Source organism: Lepeophtheirus salmonis, chromosome 8 (genome assembly GCF_016086655.4).
Source record: "Lepeophtheirus salmonis chromosome 8, UVic_Lsal_1.4, whole genome shotgun sequence".
NCBI lineage: Eukaryota > Metazoa > Arthropoda > Copepoda > Siphonostomatoida > Caligidae > Lepeophtheirus > Lepeophtheirus salmonis.
In genome coordinates, this window is record NC_052138.2 from 16302644 (window position 1) to 16329191 (window position 26548).

Below are 26548 nucleotides of genomic sequence, written 5' to 3' on the forward strand. Positions count from 1 at the left end.
AATGTAACGAATGAAGAGACGAAGGAGTCCATACGATCCCGTTATTTGAACCTTTTCGAAGAAAAAGTTCAGGAGCTCTTCAATCTACGTTCAAACTATGAAGACTCAGTTTTGAAGTTAGAATCTTCTGAAAGAAAAAGACTGGAGCTAGAATTGGAACTGAGGGACCTACAATCCCAGTTCACTTCAAAAAATGAAGTCAATTCTGGAAAGATCCTTTTATTGGAAAAGGATCTTCAATTCGTAAAAGGACAATTTGAGTCATTAAAAGAGGCTTGTCGAATTTCAGTTGATCAATTGCGCGATCGACTTCGTGATATGAGAACAGAATTAGATATAAAAAATCACGAGCTTCAACAGCTCAAGTCAGAGTCATCTTCCCCTTCTTTGGCCCCTTCACAGAAGAATAAAAAGTACAACTCTAGTCACAAATCCCACAACGGAAGTAGGAGCTGAGTCCGTTGATCATCATCATCACCCTGGAGCTCACTCCAAAAGTCGTCATTTTACTGTTTATTCACCCCTCATAAAAATCAATTTATTAATATATTAACGCAAATATGATGTCCTTATTTTATTAAATAAAATCACTATGTAGAAGATCTACACTCTTATTCATTTTTGTTCTTAATTAAATAAACCTCACAATAGACTTTCATGTGTAAAAGCATCAAAATTGACTTGTCAGTGATTGATTGGTTTTTTTTCTTGAGGTCTGTTATTCTAATTAACTTCGATTTTTTTTCTTTTTATAAAACCTTAAAACAAATATGTAAATGCGACATCGGATTTTCTTTTTATTGAGTACTTTTTTTCATGCATCTTGTGTTTATTGAATGAAAAACTTTTTTTTCATTTTTTTAAAATATACCGTGATATTTTGAGAATAAGTGTTTGCGGTATGTAACTAATAAATAACAATATTAATGTCCATATACCAAATAATATTAGTAATCAAATTGAATCAAAATGATTTTTTCTTTTTCATATATAAAAAAGGAAAAATTAATGTATCTGATTTTTTTCAACATTGACAAGGGATACAAACACACAAAATAAGAATGTCTTAATACTAGTAAACAAAATCCCCCGATAGAAAATGCAAATTCACCACCAATAATTGTTCTTTTTACAAATGACTAGGAAGAGGAGTAGATGAGAGAAAGAGAGGTATATTCATAAAATACACGACTCCCAATTTCTATATATCGTCGAACTCCTCATCCTCATCAGAGTAATTGCTCTTCTTGGATTTTTTCTTTTTTGCCTTAGCTGCAGGAGTTCCTGCCGAGTCTTTGTCTTTTTTCTTCTTTTTCGAAGCACTCCTGGAAACAATATACTCTTCATCATCCTCTTCATCGTCATCTTCCATTGCATCCTGATCCTCGTTGTTGCTATTCCCTTGATTCCCTTCCGCAGATTTTGAGTTTCCTGAATTGTTCAAAGGAGAATCAAAGCTTTGAGTATCTTCGTCCGTGTTTTTGATTTCTTCTTCGTCGTCGGTTTCTAGTTCTAGTCTTTCTCTAGCATTTGTAAAGACAGAGCGAAGTACAATTGAATCCTCATAAATGAGGGATCCATCCTCGTTGTACTTTTGAGTGTTGGTGCAAAGAAGCATAAAGTCCTTTTCTAGTGCATCCAAATTTTCATACTATAAATAGAAAAAACATTTTCATGAACAAACATCCTTTTCAACAGTTTAAATTACCTTTACATCTTCAATCTTTTGTAAAATTTTAGATATATCAACTGGGCGCCGAATGATTTCGTAGTAGTCTGGTAGTTCCTTTCGAGAGGGAAGCTTGATAAATGGATCACTCAACACTCTTTGATCTTGGTCCTGGTATTTGATAACAATATCCATCAGCTTTTTCATTTTCTTCTGAATATATTTTTGTTCGGATGATGATGAAGTTGGAGTCACTGCTCCACCTCCTCTTTTCTTCCTCCTATTGTTACCACCACCGCCACCACTTTTACCCTGCTGAATGGAGCTTTCATCATCATCACGACGCTTCCTCTTACCCCTTTTAGCAAATTTCTTGAGGGACATCTCATTCTCATCTTCTTCCTCTTCAAAGTCTTCATCTTCAACCTAAAAAATAAACCTGAAATGAAACCACAATCCCATCCAACAACACTATCCTCCTTACCCCGATCACTTTGAGCCAATCTTTATCTGACAACTGATCGTCATAATTCTTATCTTTCTTGGTTCGACTTCTTCTTCCGAGATCTAAATTGGGTTCAGGGACAACAGGCGTCTCTGATTCTTCCTCATCCACTTGATTTAATAAAAAGGGAGGAAGTTCAGTCTCCTCTATTAACCTTGCCTTTCGTTGATTTCCTGCAGCAGCTTCCTCACGTCGCCGGTCAATGTCCATTTTCTGATACAATTCAAATTCGTCTTCTGTTCTGGCAATCATTTGATTGACTACCTCATCATCTGGAGCTTCATTCTCTTCTTCTTCATCGGCTTCATCAGCTCTTAGAATACTTTGAAGGAGCTCTCTTCTCTCAGATCCTGTGGATCTATTGTTAAACATTCCGGCTTGGATAACTTTCTCATCCATGTTTAATTTATAACGTGCAGCAGCCAAAATTCTCTCTTCAACAGAATTTACAGTCATTAGTCTAAGAACTCTCACTTCATTCTTTTGGCCAATACGATGGGCTCGATCTTGAGCTTGTAGATCCTGATGGGGATTCCAGTCAGAGTCAAAAATGATGACAGTATCAGCGGTTTGTAGATTTAAACCTAATCCGCCAGCTCTCGTTGAAAGAAGGAAAATAAAATACTCTGAATTTTTCTCATTGAACGTCGCCAACATTTCACCCCTCTCTTCAGACTTTGTAGTTCCATCGAGACGGAGAAACTTGAAACCTCTGAAGTTAAAATAATCCTCAATAATTGTCATACACTGAGTCATTTGGCAAAACATAAGGACTCTATGGCCTGATTTTTTCAGCTTTGGAAGAATTCTATCAATAAGTTCAAATTTCCCAGAAGAGCGATACAAATCTGGACCTGTCACGATATTTGTGGGAAGTCCAGTATGTTTAGCATAAGCTTCTTCGAGTTTTTGAAACATAAAAGGATGGTTGCAGAGTTTCCTAAGTTGCATAATTGTATTCATTAGAGCTTTTGTTCCAGAATTTCCTTTTCGATCTCTCCTGTCTTCTGTAATGAGTACTCCAGTTTCCGCCATTTGCCTGTATAAAAGTTTAAATAATCAACAATTGATGACCGAATAATGTTTAAATACTTACGAATAAATAACACGCTGTAGAGCAGACATTTCACACTTTACAATATATTCCACTTTATCAGGTAATTGAGATTCAACATCTTTTTTTAACCGACGAAGAAGGAAGGGCCTGAGGACTTTATGAAGTCTTCGAATAATAAGAATAGTTTCTTCTTCATTTAATTCAACTTTTTCACCAGTCACTGCAAATGGAGCATTGAACCATTGCTCAAATGTATTACAAGCTTTAAAGATGGAGGGTAGCAAAAAGTTCAATAAAGCCCACAACTCTGGAAGTTTATTTTGCAAAGGAGTCCCGGTTAATAATAATCTATTGTTTGAAGTATAATAGGTATTTAAAATCTGCGTTAGCTTGCAATGGTGATTTTTCATACGATGCCCTTCATCAATGATCATATACTTCCAGCGAATCTATAAATAGGTAATGATAATTTTAATTAATTATACATCAAAAAAATATTATAAAAATTGAAGACGAATTGTAGTTACCTTAGCTAACACTGACTTATCTCGAATTACATATTCATAAGTAGTTACAAGAACGTTAAATTTAGTTGCACGCATTTGACTCTGAGCCTTCCTACGTGAGCCAGGAGATCCTTTATATGGAACAATTTGTACAGACGGAGCCCATTTACCAAATTCTAATATCCAATTAGACAATGTGGATAGAGGCACGATGATTAAGTAAGGGCCCATGTTTTTCTTCTTTTCCATTAAGTAAGTAATGAGTGCAATTGTTTGAATAGTCTTTCCAAGACCCATCTCATCGGCTAAAATGCCATTAAGACTATTATTGTACAGTGACACAAGCCATTCAAGCCTATATTTAAAAACAATAACAAAATAAAATCATCGAGTATAGAAGAGTCATAAATACCCTTTGACTTGATATTCTTTTAAAGTTCCTCCAATGAGTATAGCCGGTTGTTCATGAATCTCCTCTGTTACAGTGTGAGCAATGGAGTAATAGTCCTCTTGAAGAGCTCCAACAGCATCATCGTCTTCTTTTTTTGCTTTCTCAATCACATCTTCAGCTGTGATTGAGCCATCCTCCTTAATTTTATCATTATCGTCATCCGAATCATCTTCAGAGTCTTCATCTCTGGGAACTTCAACATAGTCTAAATTTTTTTCCAACCAGGATTCTAATTCAGAGGCTAGAGGTGCCTCTTCTCCTCTCAAAATTTTACCAGATGATATTTCTTTAACAGGTATTCTGATATCCGAGGCCTGAGAATTATCATCCAAAATTCCCAACATCTCTTCTTGTTTTTGTTTCTTTTTGGCTTCTCGTTTTAATTTCTTCTGATCCTTCTTATGTTGCTTCACCATATCAGTGAGTTGATTGATATATTCATCCGTTTGACTCAATAAGAATGCCAATCGCTTGTCTTTCTTTTGATCAATCAGTTTTCGGTAAGCGTCTTCATCTTCCGCCATTAAAGCTCGTAAACGCTCTTTTTCAAGTCTTTCGGCTTCTTTTTTTTGTTCCCTCTCCGCATTTAGATGCCACACGAGTATTGATTTGTTGAGTTTCTGAACCTTAGTTTGATTATTTTTATGGAAATTCTGAAACTCCCTGGCGTGTGCTAAAACAGCATTCAAATATTCTTGATGCCTTTGCCTTCTTTTTCTTTCGGCTTCCAGACGCAGCTGCTTTTCCAACTTCTCCGTGGCTCTTGCTTCTCTCAGACCTTGCCTTTTTGTACGCTTGTAAGCTTTAAAATTAATTGCTGTCTCTAATGTAGAGTCCCTATTAGTACATGCAACAAATTCAGCTCTCAACTTTCTTTGAAAGTTCAATAAACGTAAGGCTCTCAACTCAATCTCTGCCTTCATACGTGTATCATCTTCGATAGTACCAGGCAAATTGCTGAGCTCGTCAATCCTACTAGCAACTTTAGCAGCTAGCCTGTTTTCTCTTTCATTGAGAAGGGAGACAGGGTCAATTCCAGATGGTTTAGGTACAGACGTAATACGGCTAGACTTGCTTGTGAGTATAGGTCCCTGATGAGTTGGAGCAGCAGGAGGGGCATTTGCGTTGGTCGAAGAGGGCATTCCCCCACTGTTAAGCGTACTCGGGCCCTGTGGCCTAGAGGAAGGAGAGTGATTCATGTTGAAGGAATGAGGAGCCATTCGAGAGTTTGCATTGGGACCATTGTTGGTATTGGGAGCACTGGGACCGTTGGGATTAGGACTGCTACTATTGGGGGGTCCCGAGTTTGGAGTGTTGTTGGGACTGTTAGGGTTTGGCGGGATGTTTGTGTTATAGAGATGTGAATTGGTTTGGTTCTGGGGAATGTTTCCAGTCATGTCCCTTTTTCCGTGAGCAGCGAGTGCGATGTTGGGAGGAACGATGTGATTTCGAGCCAAATAACGATAGGCCGTGATCTGCGCCTTGAGCTGCAACATTTGATTGCCCATCCAAGGACTGCCTTGTCCTTTTGCGTCTCCTTCTCCGTATCCTGGGTATTGGGGATGACGCACCGGCACACCCATGTTACTCATGTTGGGTGAGTGGGGGAGGTGACGACTATAGCGGGGGTCTCCTTGCATTCCACGCTCTTCCATTTGATTCACGGAATTCTGAAGTTTCTCAAGCTCCGTGGGCCCCTCTTCAGATCCAGTGTAGCAGGGAGTCCCACTTCTTGGCAATGGCTGGTAAGAAGGATAATGTACGTCTCCGGATGTGGAGCCCATTTACTACTAACGCACTTTTACAACAAAGCCATCCGGTTCTCCCTTAGTTAGTAGTTACTCTGTCTTTCCAAATCCAAGCTTCCACGATCATCAAACTCCAACCGCTTCTTTCACATTCTTCCTAGGAAAACCTCCTTTTCTCACAGTTTATTAGTTCTGAGTTTTCCAAACTATGCTGTCTATAATATAATAATTAATACAAAAAGAGAGAAAAAGAGTCCAACTCCTGCCGACTAACAAGCTGCTGCTTGTAATAGCAGGCTAAGAACAAACAGCAGCAGCGGCGTCAATAGCTACCTAGAAAATAACTTGTACAACAACACGAACTCAACTAACAGCTAACTCCACAGCAGCTTTATCAAACAAACACACATCAAATGGACAAAGAGACACGCAAGCCCTGTTACGAGTGTATATCTATTTGAGAAGTTCTTTTCTTTTCTCTCTCTCTCTCTCTCTTTATACAACTGAAATACAGCATACTCACTCAACTCCTCAATTCTCTTTTTGATCATTCTTCTATTATGAAATATGATTTATGAATTAATATGGCATACGCTGCAAGGGGCAATAGTTGGAACTAGAATTAACGAGCACATCCCCAAAGTTCGTGGTTGATATAATTCTTAGTTTTGTTTAGTCGAAATGGCTACTTATAATTAAATAAGAGTCATTTCTACACAACTCAAGAATGTTTCATTATTATCAAATAGGTCAAATCTTGCTTGGTTTTTATCAAATATTGATTTTGCCCGTAGAAAAACCAACCGCTTGCAAGTGGTTATATATATTTTACCCTTAAAGCAGACCTAGTAGTGTGTACAGTCTGTATTAGGTACTTCAATACATTCATCAGGAAAAAAGAAAGCCCAGGAAAGGATGAGCACATAATAGCAATAATAATGGGAGAAAAGCCCCGTGTAGAACCTTTTTCTCCCTTTCCGTCGTCTTGACACAGCCACTTCCTCTATTTTGTGTATATACCATATTAGTCAGCCTTTTTTTCACTCCAAGACGTTTTACTCCTTAGATTAGTGAATATTCCATTCTGAAATTATTAAGATATAAAAAGAGGTGAGCGGAGTGAAAAAATATAAAAAAATCACGAGTCAAAGATAATTAAGGATAGATAACAAAGACACATTGATATATATATATATATAATACTTGTAACTTTGTTTGGCTTCATCCCTAAATCTCGAATTACTCTTTCCACATTTTGTTCTTTCTTTCTATAAATATTCTTCTTCTTCTTCCACAATTACGTACGTATTATGTATTTATTAATAATACCTATGTACATTAAATATGTTTTTTACTTATTTATGCATATCATTTCAATAGTCATTATAAAATTGCTTAACACTACAATTAATCATGTTTTTGATGATATAGAGGACAGTAATACGAATAATAATATGTTTAATGCACAGGTCTTGTTAGTTGCTAATTGTAAAAGTAGTTATCTTTTGCTCTTTCAGAAGTGTAAAGTGTTGATCAATTCATCGCAATCCTTGGATTTACTGCTATGAACAATCCAAAGGGCGCGTCAGCTCGACATTCTTCCTATAATTTTGAAAGTAATCAAAGTACGAATAACAATAATAACATTAACAACAACGAATACTCCACAACACCAACCCCTACAGTTGTCGTGACTAGAGAATCCTCCTCAAGTAACATGAGCAGTAGCAGCGGAAGACAAAGCCCGAATAATAAACGTAGAGATAATAATATAACAGAGATCCCTCAAGAACTTCATGATATTTTATTGAACTTTACTGTCCATTACTTGATTCAAAGACCAGGTGACGTTGTGGATTACGCCCTGGAGTACTTTTCTCGGCTCAATCGTTCTCGTCAGTCTGATGAAATTCAAGGTCATTCAGAGGATGAATCCATGATATCAGATGAGGAAATTGCGGGTGAGAGAAACACACTTGGTACTTGTGCGCTAAAGTATTTAATTATTTTATTGATTAAAAATGGGCGTAGACTATTATTATTTTGGTTTGGGTCCCTGGCTTACATTGATATATCAATGTGCGTACATATAAAAAGAAGGTTTAGTGTAAGACTTTTATATACATATATGACGAATATAGTTGGAAATTTGTAGGCTAATTGTGTGTATTATATGTATAGGTACTAATTGAACTTAATTATACCTACCTACTAGTTCCATTTAAAGGGGAGAAGAAGATAGATTCACATACATAGGTACCTACATCCCTGAGTCCCCTTTTCTCGTTCCTTATAATAATATTAATTATTTATAATTAGTTTTGAGATGAAGGGGATGATGATTTGAATGACTACGTGGGGTTGCCTTAGAATTCCAGGTTATGTAAATATACTTACACATTCATGAAGAAAGTCTCACAAACGTACGTACTATATACCTACCCACATAAGTATTAAGTACATGTGCTTCCCTCCCTCCCCCTACTTATCTTCTTTCAATGCATATTAACTAAGTAATACACATAGATTATCGTAACTAAGTAAGCTCTATTCAAATGAAATTCCTCTCTAGGAATCAATAAAGTACATATTATTTTAATAGTATTAATACAATAATAAATATTATTGGAACGATAAGAAATGTAAACATAGTAATACAGTGGATTTACTTCATGATACTACAATTGGAAGGGATATAGGCAAGATTAAGTTGTACACTGTACTTCATCCCAACATAACATGCATTACCTTTATCCATAACTACCTATTTACTTAAATATGCATATAGACTGACAAACTCATCATCATTACTAGCTACACCTATTTTACATTACAGAGGCTACCTATGATGTATGATAATGATAATGTATAAAAATCATACATTGTATCGTAATGTACAAAATGTATCTACAAAGTGCAAACACAGAGCATATGTTTATTTAGTATTATATGACATAGTCATGAAACTGATATTGAAACTCTTATCTCTTAATTTAATCATATCTTGGAGTTATAGGGAAGGACCTTTCTGTTGACGTAAAAGGATATCATGTATCGATGAATACTGTGATGGAATTAAAGTCTATAATATGTTGTAATAGTAGGTCTGTATGTTCATGTATCTTCTGACTTCATTTTTGAAATCTATTCCTTGTCGGTGTTGTATAAGTTTATAACATTCGTTCCCCCTTGCTAGATATAAATATATTAATACTAAAGAGTGCAGCGATCCTATATCAGACCAAAATACAAATTAAATATAGGTTGCAGACCGTCGATATAAAGAGCCCATTTTTCGTTCCAGTCTTTCTATAATATTTATAATGTGGTGATTCTACATTCTGGTCTGTCTGATCTCAATGGGACATATTATAGTATAGCCACTATACCTAGTAGACTGGCTCTTGAAAAAACTTTAGTATAACTATTAGAAAAGTAAAAAAGCTTGATGCGTTTGCTCTGTCTTCTCTTTTGTTCATTATTATATATATAATGTTAATGTGTGAGTTTTTAAAGCTGAGGGCTACTTTAATATTCCCAAAAGGCTTGAGGGCTACCATCTCAAAAAATATGTACATATAAACACAAATTAAGAAATGAAAGGTATACAATATTCATACAAAAATCAATACTCATAATTTTAGGACAAATATTTGTAAATTAATTTATTTATGTTTCTTTTTCAAAGTAAATAAGTAAATTTGTCATAAAAGCTATTTTTTGAGCAAGTCCAGGGGCGACTAAGAAGAAGCCGAAGGGTGCTTGTTGGTGAACCCTTCTCTAAAAGAAGAATTATTCACAATCTTTGGTGTAAATTGATTTAAAAATGCATCATAAAATGAATTTATAATTGTAATATTTTCCCTGTACTAATGCTTTTTAAATGTAGAATGTTCTCCTCTTTATACTAGTAATCAATTTTCTCCCTAAAAATCATAAAACAAGGGTTTTAATTCAGGTGTACCATATATTTCGCTCGCGTCTATTCCTTGCGCCCTTACAAAAACCCATCTTTTCATTATACATAAAGTGGGGAAAATGTGCGTGCAGTACGCGATACAATTTCATTCGCCTTTTTTTCAAATAAATAATCATTTTGAAATATTGTTAATTCATCTAAATTAGTTATTCATTATAGATTTATCTATTTTGATAATATGTTGACTATTTTTAGGTAAGAATTATATTTTTCCCCCAAAAAAACCTCTAAAACTTTATCAATATGGCTCAAACTTTATGATTCATCATATTTTTTTTAACTGAACATTTTTAGACCCCCTCACCAACATTTATGAAACAAACAAACATTTTAAGACCCAGTTTAGTAATCTATGGAGGGGTACTTCAAAATTCTATAACAAGTTTGCAGTTTAAAAAAAATATGTGTAAATCTACTATTTGAGTTGAGGGAGAGGACATTTGTTCTAGTTCCATAGCTGTAACCAATGAATATTTAAAGAACAGTTTTAAGATATTATTGCAATAACGTAAAAAAATAAGGGCCTCGCTCCAAATTTTTTTCTTTAAAATAATATGATTCAAAGTTTATTTTCTAAAAAAATATATAATTCGAAATGAAATTCAAATTTAAAAAAGGTAAAAATGGGCCATTTTATTTGCTCATGGTAAAATCTGTTTTCGAGGGAACATGCATCGTTTTGAAACATTGGTGTACTAGGAATGCCCAACTTTTTTTTAATTGGGCCAAGTTATAAATTTTGTGTACAATGGAACCCAATAGTATTCATTTTTACACTTTTGAAAAACTGAAAATGAAGTGAAATACATTTTTAATATTGATGTATCAATACCCCTTTTTGTCCGAGATTTGCTGTTCTTGAATTTTTCATTTCAAAACCCTTCATGTATTAATATAAATCGAACAGTCCAAATATCCGTGGAACCATTACCCTCACTGTTCTGGATCAACCAAAGTTAGATGTTTTTTTCTCATCATAGTTTGTTAAAGTAAATAAAAATATACTTACATATATGGAATTATAATTTGAATGAAGAGTATACTTCATAAAAAACATTAAATGGGCTGCAAATGTGGGGTGTTGGGTTACTTTTTGGCAAAAATGTTAACAATTTTGACTATTTTTGATGGTGCTCATTTATTTTAATTTTAAAGACATATTTTTCAGTATAAGAAGACGAGACTTCCCAATTAGTTTTATAAAAAACGACAGCTGCACTGTTATAATGGCAAAAAAATAATAAATATGAACTAAAATGATAATATTTGGACAAAAAATTTTTGTAATGAAAATCTCAGGATAAAGTAATCAAATCTTAATTAATTATTCAATGCTAAGGTCTTTTAATCACGTTTTCTCACTATTCCTCTCTTTTATCATTTGTATTGGTATGACACAGCAGTTTCAATTTCTCACTTAACAAAATAGATAACGGGGGCTTGGGCGCTTGGTATGTGTATAAATACTCATAACTAAATATGTATTCTACCAAAACTTCAAAATTGTTATATTGTTCTCTTTTCTAGTAATTTTAACCTATTCTAGATTTTTGTCATTATCATGAATATCCTATTTTTTAATTGCGTACCCCTTCTTGGATGTATCAAATAGGTAGAAAGGGGTTTTTGTAAGATCACGAGGTGAAGAAGGGATCTATATTAAAAACACAACTAAGTATAGTAATTAGAAAAGGAAAAACGGTTGATGTGTATGCTCTTTCTTCTCTCTAGTTCATTATTTAATAAGTCGTGGGGGTGTTAACATCTCCCTCTATAGGAAAAATTCTACCATATCTTTGGTATAAATTGATTTTAAATGCATAATAAAATAAGTATATATTAATTTAAATATTATTATAACATTTTCGCTATAGGATCTTAATTTAGGTGTACCATAAGTCTCACTCCCCTCATCTCCTTGCGTTCTCACAAAAAACCCATCTCTATATATAGATCAAATGCCATGTTCGACTAATAAAAAAAAGATCTTTTTTTCTCCTTCAAAATTTTGTTTTACTAAAAAGCCTTGTTCACAAATGCTAATTCAGAATAAAAAATTTGTAATAATGCAAATTTATCCTTTATTTTAATCTAAAGTCCGGCCCGTGTATAGTTAATGCTCCAACCAAGGATATGGTAGTTATCTTGCTTAAGTATCGGCAGTCATTAATCCCTTTTAAAATGGTCCAGATAACCAAAGAAGGAATAATTATAAATTATCAGATTGAAGTTACTATATTCTAGGTATTATTTGATGCTTGTTGTCTTCATTCAGGCTTAAATTCATTGGATTTATGTAAACATATTTTCAAATAAATTTTGCTTTCTCCACTCTCCTATTACATTTTTCATACTCTTACATTTATTTTTTACTGTGGTAATAATAATTATTAGAGATTTATTAATAATCCTCTTTTTTTTACTCCTATGATTGCTTGTACATATTATAACCCAAGCTTTCCTTTTGTCTTCAAGGAGAGAAAGTATATACAAATCCAGACATGTATCATGAATTTGGATATTTAATTATATTTATTTATTTGAATGTGGTGGGGTTGTACTCCTTGGCAGATTTTTAAAATACATTATAAATAAAGACTAGCAATTACAAAGAGCAAATTGCAATGAGAGGGAATAATCTCTATAGCCTGGATCCTTCCACGTTTCTCTCTCATTTACGTATTTTATATGCATACATATGCTTTTTAGTATCTAGTAGTATTTGAGCTGTTGACATCACTGTCTTCTTTTAAACGCTTATACATAGAGAAAGCAAGAGGCATTTTGTAACTCTTCTTTTCTCTCTCCCTGCAATACTTCATGATTGATTACTGTATGTATGTCATTCCCATAGCTAAGAAAGGAAATCAACGCCTGATGTAATAATAAGGTATATCTGCCCTTAGTTATTAAGTAAAACGCTATTATAATGAGACCACGAGGGTCAAGAAGCAACATTTTTACTACTTAGCTACTCCTTAGAATTTTTCATCCCCTCTCTTTCCACAACTACTTGGTGTAATACCTATATAATTATTAATTGGCTATTCATAAGTAGTAGCTGCTAAGAGAAACAACATGTGAATAATGTCTGCAATGGAAGGGAGAATAAATAAAGGAGAGAGAGATAGAAGGAAAATAATAATATAACAATAATAATGTGGTGAAGAGGCGAAGGAGAGCTTCATCATTCCCCCCCCCCCTTCTTCTTCTCCTTCTTTCTCTCTCTTGTTTATTTATTACTTCGTTCTCTTCTACTAAGCTAAAAACCACCTTCTGAGAGCGCGCAGAGCGTGGCAAAGTCTACAGACACGCACACAAACGCATAACGAATCTGCTCTCATAAATATTTTCTCCTTTACAACACAATCTCTTCTACGCCTTTCCGTCCGTAGTTGTAATTAGTGTGTTGATTCTCAAAGAGATACCAGCGCGGCTTAACGAAATATGATTGAATGATATTAATTACTTATAGTGCGGACAATATTTTAGTTTTGTGTTGAAACTAACTACTACATATAATAAATTGTCTATTTGTATATTCTTCTTTTATATAAAAATCAACCATCAGTGACGGAGTCTGAATAGACTTGATTTAATAGTTCAAAATATTATTCAAATCACAATTTGGTTTTAGAAAGACCTTCTCAAATATATATATATATTTATATATATACATTTATTAAGTGAAGTTGATTTCATAAGTATTCCGTTAGCTTCCACCACCTTTGAGAATTCTTTGTTTGTTGATCTTTTTTCTCCTTCCTCAAGTAAATAAGTCACAGAGCACAATCAATAAGGCTATTAACTAAGCTATGATATCTGAAAGCTATTCCCATGGTAAATCTATTAATAATTTGTGTCACCCATCCTTATTTTTATCCTAGTATCTCATTTTTGTCAGGGATGTACAACTATTGATTGTACAATAATTATAATAATGTCTTGACAAATCTAACATGTAATCTTTCATATCCTATTCCTTATTCATTCCATAAAACAACCACTTATATTGCTTCTTTCTTTGTCAACAACAAATTTTATTTAACTTTTCTTCTTTCAATTTTCCCTTCATTCTATCTAATATGATTCTAGTTTCTATATAATATTAAAATAAAGTTTTAATTCCTCTTTTAATTTATTGAAAGAATACTTATGATAACACCTTCCATTTGTTAATTATTAAAAAAAATATACATACCATAAAAAACTACTAATAACAAGGCCAGTATAAGTAACTTCCACGCCTACAAAGAATGGGTAATGTTCTTCAAAAGCTCCGCAACCGCTCGGAGACATATAGTGTAAATGATTCAAATTATAATAATAATAATCAGAGTGGCGATGATGGTAGCATCGTATCTTCTCCTTCTCCAATCGTGAAAACTAGTCTTACGACAAATTGTAATATTCAGAGTGGTAGGGATGATGGGAACATTATCGTATCTCCTCCACCTCCTGCTCCTCCTACCATCATGACAACTAGTCCTACGATAGAAGGAGAGAAGGGACTCTGCTCTGAATCAAACTCTCCTTCTTCCATAGTTGTGGAGCATGATGAAACAAACCAACAGCAGACTCTTAATAATAACAATGATGATTCTAAAAATGATGATTCCATTTCAGATGCTCCCGTTCTAACGTATCGAGACACTGGGCGACGGAAGAGCGTTTTCGCCGAAGCGTACAATCCAGAAGAAGATGATACAGAAGAAAAAACGGTAAGAATTCAATTCCTTTTTATAACAAGTGCCTATTTGCTTATTAGTGAATCTACTATTATTATATTGATAAATCATTGTTCATTATTGATTCTCAGTAACATATTTAAATTTACATATTATATGTCGTCATATGGGTATACTATTATACCCCTTTAATTTGTCGAGGGGATTCTAAGTATGGTATGACATCTAGCATAGTTACGTTTATTTGTTTGTGGTAAGAGAAGTTGACTAATTGTAAGTGAAAACGACGCAATACATGTAGGCGCATAATTATAATGTTATAAGATATGTTCAGATTTACTCTACTCAATGAGAACAGTTAGACAAATCTGCCTTATTACATACACACATAGATATACAATATTATCGATCAACTATCAATCTATCTATTTGTTTACATATTTTCTAAATATTTCCGTCTTTGTAGTAGATATTTAAATAATACGTTATCATGTGTAGTAGTGTAGGAATTTTCTCTCCTACGTACTGTATATTGCAGACTGAGTTTATTCATAATATATGTATGTAAAAATTTACATACATACATTTAACGAATGTCTTACACACATTTTGAAGGCATTCTGTCGATAGAATCTGGACACCCCTTACTAAAATGCATTCTTCTTATTAGTTTTTTCAAACACCATTCACGCTAATGAAGAATTTAATTATCAATGTCTATATATCATTACCTAAAAATACATCAAATGTATTCATCAAATGAGGTCTCTTAAATTTATATAGAATGTACTCAATACATATTATGTATACTTCTATTAAATATCATATTGTGTGTATGTTTCCGTCAGAGATTGTATATATGATGATTACTTCACCCATCTATCGACGTACATATACATATGTCGTTTAGTATATATTTATATATAGGATTTTGTACAATTTCTAACTTGTACAAGGTGCAACCCAAAAGTGAGATGAAGATTTTGTAGAGGACTTGTGATGAGTAGGATAATTCAATAATGGAATATATTCTATGAATTATTGTCTTTTTGTATTACAATGACTAATTGGCAATGATGAGTACATATTCTATGGAGCTTAATACAGTTATTATTTTATCCATTACTCTTAAATACATCATCCGTGATTTTAATAGATCAAAATGAAATGATAGCATTTATTAAAGGAAAATAATTTAAAATAAGGTGTTATGATGAAGGGTAGAAGTTGTAACTAAATGTATGGATGTACAAGTTAAAAACTTGTTTAACTTGTACACAACATCACTTTAGATCATGAATAATATGAGTTTGACCTATGTTGTGATCCATAAGATGAAGTAGTTTTGAATTTCTACGAGATATGTGAATAGTTTGACCTTTATTTATATGTATATGCGTAAACATTCTTGGAACTAAGAAGGGTGTGTCTATGTTCATAGATATCCTGGGCCCATCACCTACAAGTCAGTATCCACCTATCAGTATACCCATGTTTCCGCGTCAAGATATCTTTATACAGCTGCAGTGCTATATTATGATTGATTTTAACTTTATTTCACATACGCTCATTCCTAGGAAAGTGTGACCCTTTGAATATGTATGTTAGTATGTAAATCCATTCCATTTTTACTTTTTTTTTTTGCTTATCTCACACGTCACAATTTGTAAAAGATTATTGAGTCCATGTTTTGCAAAAGAATCTAATATATTATTTAAGTGTACATATTATTTGCAATATGTTCAGGAAATATTTGTACAGTATATTTAATTAATTGGTGATGAGTAAAAAACGACAACAAAATGTAATATGCTAAAACAATGATTTAACAATAATTTATGTTAAATGGCTTTGGGAAATGGGGTGTACTAGTTTTGAATCATGACTTATAAAAAAAAAAAAAAAAGATGGGGTAATATTTTATATGTATACATACATAATATTTAACACTCTCTGGAAACAATTAAATCCCTTTACCTCACTCACTCTTCTCAATATAGAGAAATCCATAAACTACATAATAATATGTATACAATTTGAACATTTTATTTATCTAGCTCTGTGAGTTTTATCAGAACGGGTTTTTATATTATGTACAATATACAATATTATTCATATACACTTTGTGTGTCAAATCAAACCTTGTGTACTAATAATTTGACAATGGTTTTGATATAGGTATCATTGCCCATAGTTATATTTACATTGTACAAGGATAAAATTGTATTTATGATATGATAAGGAACACATATTCGCATAGAAAAATTATGTTGCGTTTGTTGTTAATAATGTTTGAATCTCTCAGTATCATACGTATATTTATAATACAAACGAAGAATCATAAATCATTGAAACACTATTCATAACTCATTCATGATGAAACTGGAACTATAGTACATAATATGTAAGAAAAGTGTCATGGATAAAGTTTTAGGATTGAATAATACGTACAAAATAAAAAATGGATTAAGTTTGATATAATAGTATGTTTCAAATTAAATATGTTATTAATGTATTCGGATGAATGTTCCTTTTGTAGCTATGCCATAATTATTCTCTTCTTCCATTTACGAAAACATAACTTTATATTAATTAGTTTACTGCCTACATACACCATGATCTGAAGCCGTAGGACTATGATGCTTCCACTTGGTGGGTACTTTGTAGAGCCATGTAGCCCTGTAAATATATACAATAGTATGAAGTTGTGTAAGGGCGTAAAAGATGGGTAATTATTGTTAAAATATCTCCAATGATGTTTTGATACATAAATATACTATATTTCAGAAATTGTTGTTCAAAAATTGGGTTTAACTGTAACTTGAGGGTGTTTATATATATATATATATATAGAGAGAGAGAGAAGAAAGATGTGTGGGAGATGTATTTCATTTATTTATGAATACGTATTTATCCTTGATTCAATGATTTGTGACCATATTGATACATATTGTGGATTTAATACGTAGGTAATTCTACAATATCCAATATTATACTAACTTATGTAGCAGCTAAAGAATGACTCATAAATAACTTCTCTTCATTATTATCTATTTACTTACTTAGTGAACTTGTTTTGATTACTTATTTATGAGTGGATTTCAACTCCTATTCCTTTTTTATAATAACAATAAACTCTACAATCTACATATGACAAAACAATTGGTTTGCTGCTGCTGTAGATAATATTCTAACATATGCCTGCCTGTCTGTCCTTCAATAATAATAATATCCAGTGTAGAAGGGATTATGTTTATGGGATAAATAACCTCTTACTAGGTTGAGTCATATCACCTATATTTACTACCTATGGTGCTATTGTTGGAGTTGTACCTATTAAAGACCCTGTATGAATGTTAAAGAGGAAATAAGTTATGATTTTATCATTTATCAGGAATTTTTTGGATCTTATCTTCTTGTTTTGTTTTTGGGAGTCCTTTACTCTATTTATCCTCATAATTTTATATTTCTTCTTATTGGCAAACGAGTTATTGAATCAGTATAGATGAGTAAAATACATAGTAAAGGGATGATGATCTCGCTCAAACAAAATTACGTAATGACACACATCCTTACATATATATGATGTACTATGTCTATACTACATATAATATGTGTAAACTCGTTTCCATTCTTGAAATATGAAATATCATATTTTCATTAATATTCTCATCATTTTTTTTAGGGGGGATTCAATGTTAAAGGAACACTTTTATAGTCCTATGTATTAATTAATAATTATTATAAATATTATGAGAACTATATTCATATTTCTTTTGTTTTAAAAAGTATGTTTTATTATAGGTATACTTAACTTACAAATCTTTGAATCCCAAAGCAAAAGTAGTTGCAAAGGCTGACGACGATGATTACTAGCCCCCTCGACTCCTTCCTACTCTTATTACTATAATATTAATAATATAATCCTAAGCTCATGAAACTTAACACTTTTTAGTTTTTATTACCCGCTTCGATGAATTACTCACTCTTTAAATGATATTAATTAAAATTTAGCCAATCACATGTACCTTTATTAAATGATTATACTTTTAAATCAATCATATTTAAGTGTTTATATGTACCATCTGAGTTTCATGTATGAATAATGTATATGTATGTAGAATCAATCTTTTTCTTCTAATAAAAGAAGGCGAAAAAATTGATTTATTTTGTATTATTATGATATATATTCCTCCCCCCTCCCCACTTTTTTAATGCAAATTTCTATATTATTTTTTTTCTAGGTCGTGTATCCCAAATCAGATCAACAACGTCAGAGTCTTCTTGAAGCTGTTCGAGGTAGCTTATTATTTCGCTCATTGGATCAGGAGCAATTAGGACAAGTCCTGGATGCCATGTTTGAAAGAAGTGTGGCATCCGGCGAGAATATTATTCGACAAGGAGATGACGGAGATAACTTTTACATCATTGAAAGGTACATATTTCATATATCAATATATATATATATATATATATGGTGAGAAAATACAAAAACACAGAAAAAATCAAGAAAGAAGGAATGCCCAATTCATTTTTCTCCTTGTATCCAAAATCCAATATTTCATAAAGATATTTCTCTCAGTTAAAAACTTTGTATTCAAATTTTTAAGATGATTTCTCATATCCAAGAACGCTAACTATAGTTTAAAACCTACATTTAATTTATACTAATATATTTGGCCCCTTTCAATTTATAACCTCTTACACTTGGTGGGTACTTTGTAGAGCCATGTAGCCCTGTAAATATATACAATAGTATGAAGTTGTGTAAGGGCGTAAAAGATGGGTAATTATTGTTAAAATATCTCCAATGATGTTTTGATTTATAAACATACTATATTTCAGAAATTGTTGTTCAAAAATTGGGTTTAACTGTTACTTGAGGGTGATAAATATCAATTTGTAATTCATTCATTGTTACAATGAAGTTTTGCTACTTTAAGTGCAATTTGCGGGACCTTCAAAGAATTAATCAGAATAATTTTTTAATAGAAATTGACGTTAATTTATAAAAAAATACAAATGTCATTCAGACTCCATTTTGAAAAAAAAAATCCTTCTAGCTCATTTTTATGTTGATGAACCACGTATATTATACACGCCATTCATTTTTTTCTTCTAAATTTCTTCAAAATCAATAATTATACATACTTATATGTTTTCAGTTCTTTCATTGCATAATAATATTCTTTTTATTTCTACTTTGGTTTTTTATCTGTCTCCTGTCTTTTTTTCTGTAGGATTCCTCGTTATTTTATTTAGTTTTGTTATATAATTGCTTATACATTCTTGTAGGAAGTTGGTATTTTGTATATTAAAAAGTTGCATTTCTTTTAGATGAATGATTTAAGGTAGAGAAGACCGGCAGGAACAGTTGCAACATATCCCTTTTCTCCAGTATCAAGAAAGTTACATTACAATTATAAAGTATAATGCAGATTATGTTAAACACAAATCAATAATTTTTATTTACTTTTCTTCGAGATATGGATAAAAACTGGTTTTGTGTGATAAAAGTTATTTTACAGATGATCAACATTTTTATAATAACGTAATCAGTTTTTTGTTGTAACTTTTATCATTTGAATTATTGATTATTTTACTATCAAAATTTAAAAAAATCACTCATTGAGGAAAAATTCAAGATATTCTAACGCTCAGTTGCAACATGTGATTCAATTTCTGTGTATTTTTTATTCTTCTATATTATTTTATATAATTATGCTTTACAACAGGCACGTTTGTTCGCCAGAGTTGGGTACTGAAGAATCCTCGGCCTTCCCCTATCTATGTACTTGTGATAACTGATAAGTGTCAGTGCCTATCTAAAAAAAACTAGATACATTTTAAAGGAGTGAAAAAATGATTCTTTCGCGTGCTGACCGTGTTAAATTCTCGTCATACTTATACATATTATGAAATAACTGATTTTTTCAATTACTTTTTCATGTAATGACCTTTAACTTTTTATAGAAATGATTATTAATTCATTAGTATTCTGCATTACTTTAGAAAATTCGAATTTCCATCTCTAAGAAATACAGTCAAATCTGTACTAAGCAGTGTCAGGCAAGGGTAACTGAAAAAACAACCGCAGATGACTTCTTAAATCAGGTTTCCTATTTTTTGACAATTCTAAATTTGAAAAATATATTTATTGACCCCTTAGTGCGGTGAAACGCTGAAAACAGGCAAGTATTAGAGCAGTTTGGTATTCGAAGTTTCAAATCGTTTGATTTTGACCAGTTAATATTACAATAATGATTGGTCAAAATTAAAGGATTTAAAATTGAATGTAAAAATGATTAGTGTTATAATTGTACATATAAGACACGTTATAAAACGTGCAAATTGCAAAATGTATGTACATTATTTGTAAAATCTAATCATTTAAGTAGGTTGGTTAGATTCTTATGGAGTGAGAACCACAATCCCTGATGTAGATCAAAAAGAAAGATTAAAATATTAAAATTATCCTTGACTGTCCCTTCAAATACAAATTATAAATTTACTCTTTAACTCATCTGCCAAATTCCTTTATACTTCTTCAATCAAAGTAATGCATAAAAAATATATATATTGTAATATTTATCCCATTTCAGCGGCATCTATGATATCTATGTCAAAACAGGGGATTCCTCAGGTGATAAAGCCATTGGAAACTACGATAATACAGGAAGTTTTGGAGAATTAGCTCTAATGTACAACATGCCTAGAGCTGCTACAATCAAGGCCGTAACTGATGGTCTACTCTGGGCCATGGATCGCTCAACTTTTCGTAAAATTGTTTTAAGGAACGCTTTTCAAAAGAGACAAATGTATGAGAAACTATTGGAGAGTGTTCCTTTGCTATCTACTCTATCGGTGAGATATTTCAAATATTTAACAAACCCCTCCTCTAGATCTAATATCATATCCTATTGTATATTATAGCCTTATGAAAGGATGAACTTGGCTGATGCTCTTGTATCCCGCTCATTTGATTCTGGAGAAATCATTGTCAAACAGGGAAATGTAGCTGACGGCATGTACTTTATAGAAGATGGACGGGTGTCAATATCCATGATGAATAATGACCAAGAAAAATTTGTAAGTCCTACAAATGTTTTTCCTGTCATGTTTTTTATGAATTAATTATTTTTTGTATTTGTAGATAAAAAATCAAGAAAAAGGCGAATACTTCGGTGAATTGGCTTTAGTTACGCACAAGCCACGAGCAGCTACTGTAAAAGCTGAAGGAAATGTTCGTCTTGCATGTAGGTTGCCCATAAATAAATACCTATTCATTCAAATAATTTATTTTCATTCTATTAAAACAACAAAATAGTTTTGGACGTGAAGGCTTTTGAACGCTTGTTGGGTCCCTGTTTGGAACTAATGGAGAAAAACATACCAGATTATGAAGAACAAATTGTTAGAATATTTGGATCTAAGGCAGCTATCTCCGATGTTAGATAAGAAGAGTGTGCTGGTTTAAAGAAACACTATTCAAGAAATATAAACAATACATGGACTTAATTTATGACGAAATCTAATAATAATAATGACAGAGTTTCAATAATCCCAAGACAACCACCCACCCACCCATCCATCCCCCTTTTATTGTCATTTTTATATATTTTTAGTTGTTTCATTTTTTAAATTTTTTTGTGACGATGTCGGGTCAAGATGGTGTCATGTTACATGTAACAATTAGTCGATGATGACCCGTTTATTGAGTTATATTTTTATTATTATAACATAAAAATTATGATTAAATCTTTTCAAAAGGAGAAGAAGAAAAAATCGAAATAATTATTAAATATCTTTAACTCTAATAATTGTGAGAAAACTTTTTTTTTTCGACAAACAAAAAATTTCAATTATAATATCAAACGAAATTCACAAATGTTTGTGTCATACGAATTCTGTAATAGATCTAATGTGTAATCATACTTGTATTGTATTCTAACAACGAATCCCTTACATACATACATACATCGCAGCTTGATAGGCTTCCAAAGAGTATATAATATATTTTATAGATAAATAGTTCAGGTCTGTCTTTAAAAAAATACAAAAAACGAAGCATGAAGCTAATACATTGCATTGCATTGGTAGTAACTACCAGTTTTTTAAATTTGATTTTTGTGTCTTAATGTCGTTTTTTTCTTCTAAAATATTGCAAAGCACTTATTAAATCATTTTTTCTCCTATGCAGTATGCATAGGTACAATCCAGGAGGGAAGGATTGACACAACAATTAGTAGTAAGATGATGTATGACAAAATAGAATCTTGGACAATCTCTTTTTATTATTAATAATAGTTATATAGTTATTTGTAGGATGCCACAATGCCCTATCAAAAAAATGTATAGATAATTATATGTAGTATGTTATTTGTAAAGTCCTACCCTTCAAATGCCCTTTATCAATCAAACCAAGGTATATATATTTATTATGTACACGAATCCAACCCAATCAGAAATAAAGACGTGTCAATTCCAAAAGCAAAAGTGGATGACTTTTGAGTATACGTGCATACATTAGGGATTAATCGTAGATGAGCAATACTATACGTATACCTATAATTATATAGGTATATATTCATACATTGAAAATATAATTTTTGTAAGGAATATGTCACATAGTACTAATGATGATGATGTTATGGGAATAATAATAATACAATTGTTATTGGAGCTCTTATTTATACAAATTTTGTACATCCTGTTGTTGCACAAGAAGAGTCAAATGTAATGTGATACGACAGTGAAATTCAAGATTACATGTTATTATGTATGTGTGTCTAACCAACTAAGAATTAACCAATCAAGGGACAATTTTTACAACTTAAAAAAAAAAACTATTAAAAGGAAACAGAAACTACAATACACATTCGTAGTACCCAATGATGTTTAACTTTTCGGCAATTACTTAGTCCCATTTTTTATTGCATACATAATATTAAAACGGCTGGACCAGGGTGAGGTATTTTACGTATTTTAAACCTTTTGATGGGCCCTTCTCTCATAGATATACATAACCAGGCAGGGTTATTTGCCTTTAATTCCCTTAGCACTATGGAAAACCAAAAGAGCTATTAATATTACACAATTAATTAATCTATATCTATGTATTTGTAGAACAAATTAGTTATTTGATGTATGTAAGAATTATTTTCAAACATTGTAAAAAGGAAAAAGTCATTATCCCTTATCCCACTCCTACAAAATCCCCCATATTTGAATGTTAAGATAGTATCAGATTGTTATATTGACATTTATCATTTTATTCATCATATACAGATAATAAATGTGGCATTAATTTTGTTTCTTCTTCTGAATTTAATACATATATATATATATACGTAATTAGGTGGTGTTATGTTACTTTCGATAAGATTATGTCTTCCTATCCGGCATAAAAGTATTTATCCTCCTGTTGAATATATTCCTCTCTACTTTGACCTGAAAAGAAAAAAATATAAAATATGTATATTATTGACGTCTGAGTTGACTATTGGCGGAGAAAAACTACTGGACTTACATCTCATCGCCCAATTCCAGGCATAGCCGGTGCTAAATGATTTTAACTTTAGGCATGCCTCTCCAACGGGACAATTCTTCTTGGAAGCTTCAAAGGGAGAGCATTTAGTCCAAGGGTAGGAGTCGTACTGAGCAATGAGTTGATAGGCTGTTAAGAATTGAATCATGCAAGAAAAAAGGAGCTCTGAGTTGTATAGCTGAAGTACAATTAACTATATATTGTGTACAATGATAGTACAATCTACTATAATCCCTTTTATTATCAACTAATTGATTGGTATTATTATGAGAACAAATGTTTTTTTTTTAAGTAAGCAAATATACAGATTTTTCTAATGTTTATAAATAGTTATTTCGATTAACTTACCTTGAGTAGACAAGACAAAGCCTAGCAATATCAAAATTGAACCTATCAAGGAACACTTCATTTTCAATTCCAGTTCTTTATTCTATCATATCGTTAAAAATTTGATATAGGCTATGCCTGAATTTTTTCTCTCCTCCTTTTCTTTGACTCCTTGTTTACATTGCTACATACCTTATATACCTGAGTTGCTTAAAAATTTAAGGTATCTATATATTAATATACCTATGATAGAGCTACGTAAGTGTAACATTATAAAAAGGATGATATACGAAGATAACACAAACCAAACCTTTGACTCCACTGACGTAACATATTTTGATCCACCCTAATTATTAATATACCATCTCATGGGTCCTTCTCATATTTCATAATTTATTTGCGAACTATATGTAGTTACTTATTCATGATGATGACCTGCCAACAGTCAACTTGTTATGCTGTTCGTTAATCAGCAAAAAAAATGGATCTTCTAATTAACTGATTTCTTATTCATTCCCATTACCTCAGATAGTAATGATATATCAGTACATTAATTATCTGCGTGTATCTACGATATAATCATCTGTCACTAAGGCAGGAAAAACTAACTAATACACTTTTTTCTATCAAGTCCATATAATTAAGAATGTTCATATTATCTAATTTTCTATAATAATTTTAATACAACCTAGAGGGGTTATGATGGAAGACTCGGTCTTTAAGAAGTTAGTTGATGTTTTAGATTCTTGATTCCTTTTTTACCTCATTGAGTCTTGTTAACAGCTTAACAAGAGCTGAGCTAATTATCAAAATACAATATAAATTTTAGTGTTAGTAAAGTAATGCCGTATCCCCCCCCCAATATCTGTGTTCTGAACGTTGATTGGTTAAATTCTCTCAGAGATCATATTCGTTTCCATCAAGTAATAGAGTTGAGTTCTTATATTGAGAATAATATCCAATACTCTCATATATCAATAATTGTATCTGAGGGGTTATTCCATCCTCCTCATCATGCCAGAACAATCCTTGAGAGTAATCACTTTTTATCCATGTATGCATATTGCACATATATATCATTATTCAAAATCCAAATGTCATGAAAAATGGCAGGGTGCTGTATGTAGATAGATTTGCAGCTACTCATGAATCATATCATTTATTACATAGGTATATTGAATAAATAATGATATTAAAAAATGTCATCATTTTTCCATTGATATTATTTAAATATTATGTAACTATATTGAAGTTTTTGCGTTTCATATTTTATACATATCTGCGTTACCTCACAATATATCTAGAGAGATAAAAACATTTCTATCTCTATTCCTCACAAACATATAAATTTACAAAGTATTTATCATCGATCTATATAGTAACTGGATGCACAACCTATTGAATAAAAAGGAGAAAAAGAGCGACTCGTCTTTCAGCTGTTGACTACTACATAAGTACTACTACTACCTGGTTTTTTTATTACAGGGATATAACATAAAATGTCGCTAACGGTTGAGTCTTCTTTTCTTTGCCTACTGAGTATCCAGTTATTATATAAATATAGGTCAGTGGTATTTATGTCGTCAATTCTCGATGTTTCTACTTCTTTGCATGCTCACCTTCATTGTATCTCGCAACCCTTTCACATTAAAAAAACAGAATTATGGGCAATTCTTCCCAAACATTAAATTATTGTTCAATAATCGTTGGAAATTGTTCACAGCTTAACAAGATCTAATTCAAACAATCGACTTTTAGAACGCTAATAAGGATAACAGAAATATCAACAGCTTATAACAGAATAAAATATAAATTTTTGTGTTACGCCATATTCCCCCTTTGATTGGTTCAAATCAAATTTGCTCTCGTTAAGTTTGTTTGTTTAGCTCCTAGATACACCCCACCACACATAAACTCAATCCAATATCAGCTGGTAGAGGTTTATCTATGAGTTTCTAATTTTATTATCATAAATAATTTAGTAAAGGTTTTTTTTGTGTGACACTTGTTTTTTTTTCCTCTGCACTGTCACGTTTTTTTTGTGTTTGTATTTTATATTTGTATTATAAAT

The 26548-nt window shown here is 32.0% G+C and overlaps 2 protein-coding genes and 1 long non-coding RNA gene across 7 annotated transcripts; 1 reads left to right on the forward strand and 2 right to left on the reverse strand.

Moving 5' to 3' along the window:
* Window positions 1-773: 773 nt before the first annotated feature.
* LOC121122391 (ATP-dependent helicase brm) lies at window positions 774-6883 on the reverse strand. Of its 2 annotated transcripts, none has more exons than XM_040717366.2 (6): window positions 4150-6883; window positions 3759-4092; window positions 3271-3680; window positions 2154-3213; window positions 1715-2095; window positions 774-1651 (listed from the first exon to the last, which is right to left on the reverse strand). In XM_040717366.2, the coding sequence occupies exons 1-6, from the start codon at window positions 5970-5972 to the stop codon at window positions 1202-1204; spliced, it is 4458 nt and encodes a 1485-aa protein (XP_040573300.1). In that variant the 5' UTR covers window positions 5973-6883; the 3' UTR covers window positions 774-1201. The 2 variants fall into 2 exon arrangements, with proteins under 2 accessions (XP_040573300.1, XP_040573299.1); XM_040717365.2 differs by having other exon boundaries at window positions 1709-2095.
* Window positions 6884-6932: 49 nt separating this feature from the next.
* Pka-R2 (cAMP-dependent protein kinase type II regulatory subunit) lies at window positions 6933-23915 on the forward strand. Of its 4 annotated transcripts, XM_040717367.2 has the most exons (8): window positions 6933-7237; window positions 7454-7897; window positions 14542-14636; window positions 18848-19038; window positions 21206-21467; window positions 21537-21692; window positions 21757-21859; window positions 21931-23915. In XM_040717367.2, the coding sequence occupies exons 2-8, from the start codon at window positions 7501-7503 to the stop codon at window positions 22059-22061; spliced, it is 1335 nt and encodes a 444-aa protein (XP_040573301.1). In that variant the 5' UTR covers window positions 6933-7237; window positions 7454-7500; the 3' UTR covers window positions 22062-23915. The 4 variants fall into 4 exon arrangements, with proteins under 4 accessions (XP_040573301.1, XP_040573303.1, XP_040573302.1 ...); XM_040717369.2 differs by lacking the exons at window positions 6933-7237; window positions 7454-7897 and adding an exon at window positions 13258-13443 and having other exon boundaries at window positions 14140-14636; XM_040717368.2 differs by lacking the exons at window positions 6933-7237; window positions 7454-7897 and adding an exon at window positions 13307-13601 and having other exon boundaries at window positions 14140-14636.
* On the reverse strand, window positions 23842-24649 carry LOC121122393 (uncharacterized). Its single transcript, XR_005865790.2, has 3 exons — window positions 24499-24649; window positions 24133-24279; window positions 23842-24053 (listed from the first exon to the last, which is right to left on the reverse strand). It is a non-coding gene; the product is annotated as an uncharacterized lncRNA (long non-coding RNA).
* Window positions 24650-26548: the final 1899 nt, after the last annotated feature.

Coding starts and splice junctions, on each gene's coding strand:
- LOC121122391 (XM_040717365.2), bottom strand. CDS start 5,972: ATGGGCTCCACATCCGGAGACGTACATTATCCTTCTTACCAGCCATTG. Junction 3,681..3,758: donor ATAAGTCAGTGTTAGCTAAG/GTAACTACAATT, acceptor ACCTATTTATAG/ATTCGCTGGAAGTATATGAT. Junction 1,652..1,708: donor AAAAGATTGAAGATGTAAAG/GTAATTTAAACT, acceptor TTCTATTTATAG/TATGAAAATTTGGATGCACT.
- Pka-R2 (XM_040717367.2), top strand. CDS start 7,501: ATGAACAATCCAAAGGGCGCGTCAGCTCGACATTCTTCCTATAATTTT. Junction 19,039..21,205: donor AACTTTTACATCATTGAAAG/GTACATATTTCA, acceptor ATCCCATTTCAG/CGGCATCTATGATATCTATG. Junction 21,693..21,756: donor ATAATGACCAAGAAAAATTT/GTAAGTCCTACA, acceptor TTGTATTTGTAG/ATAAAAAATCAAGAAAAAGG.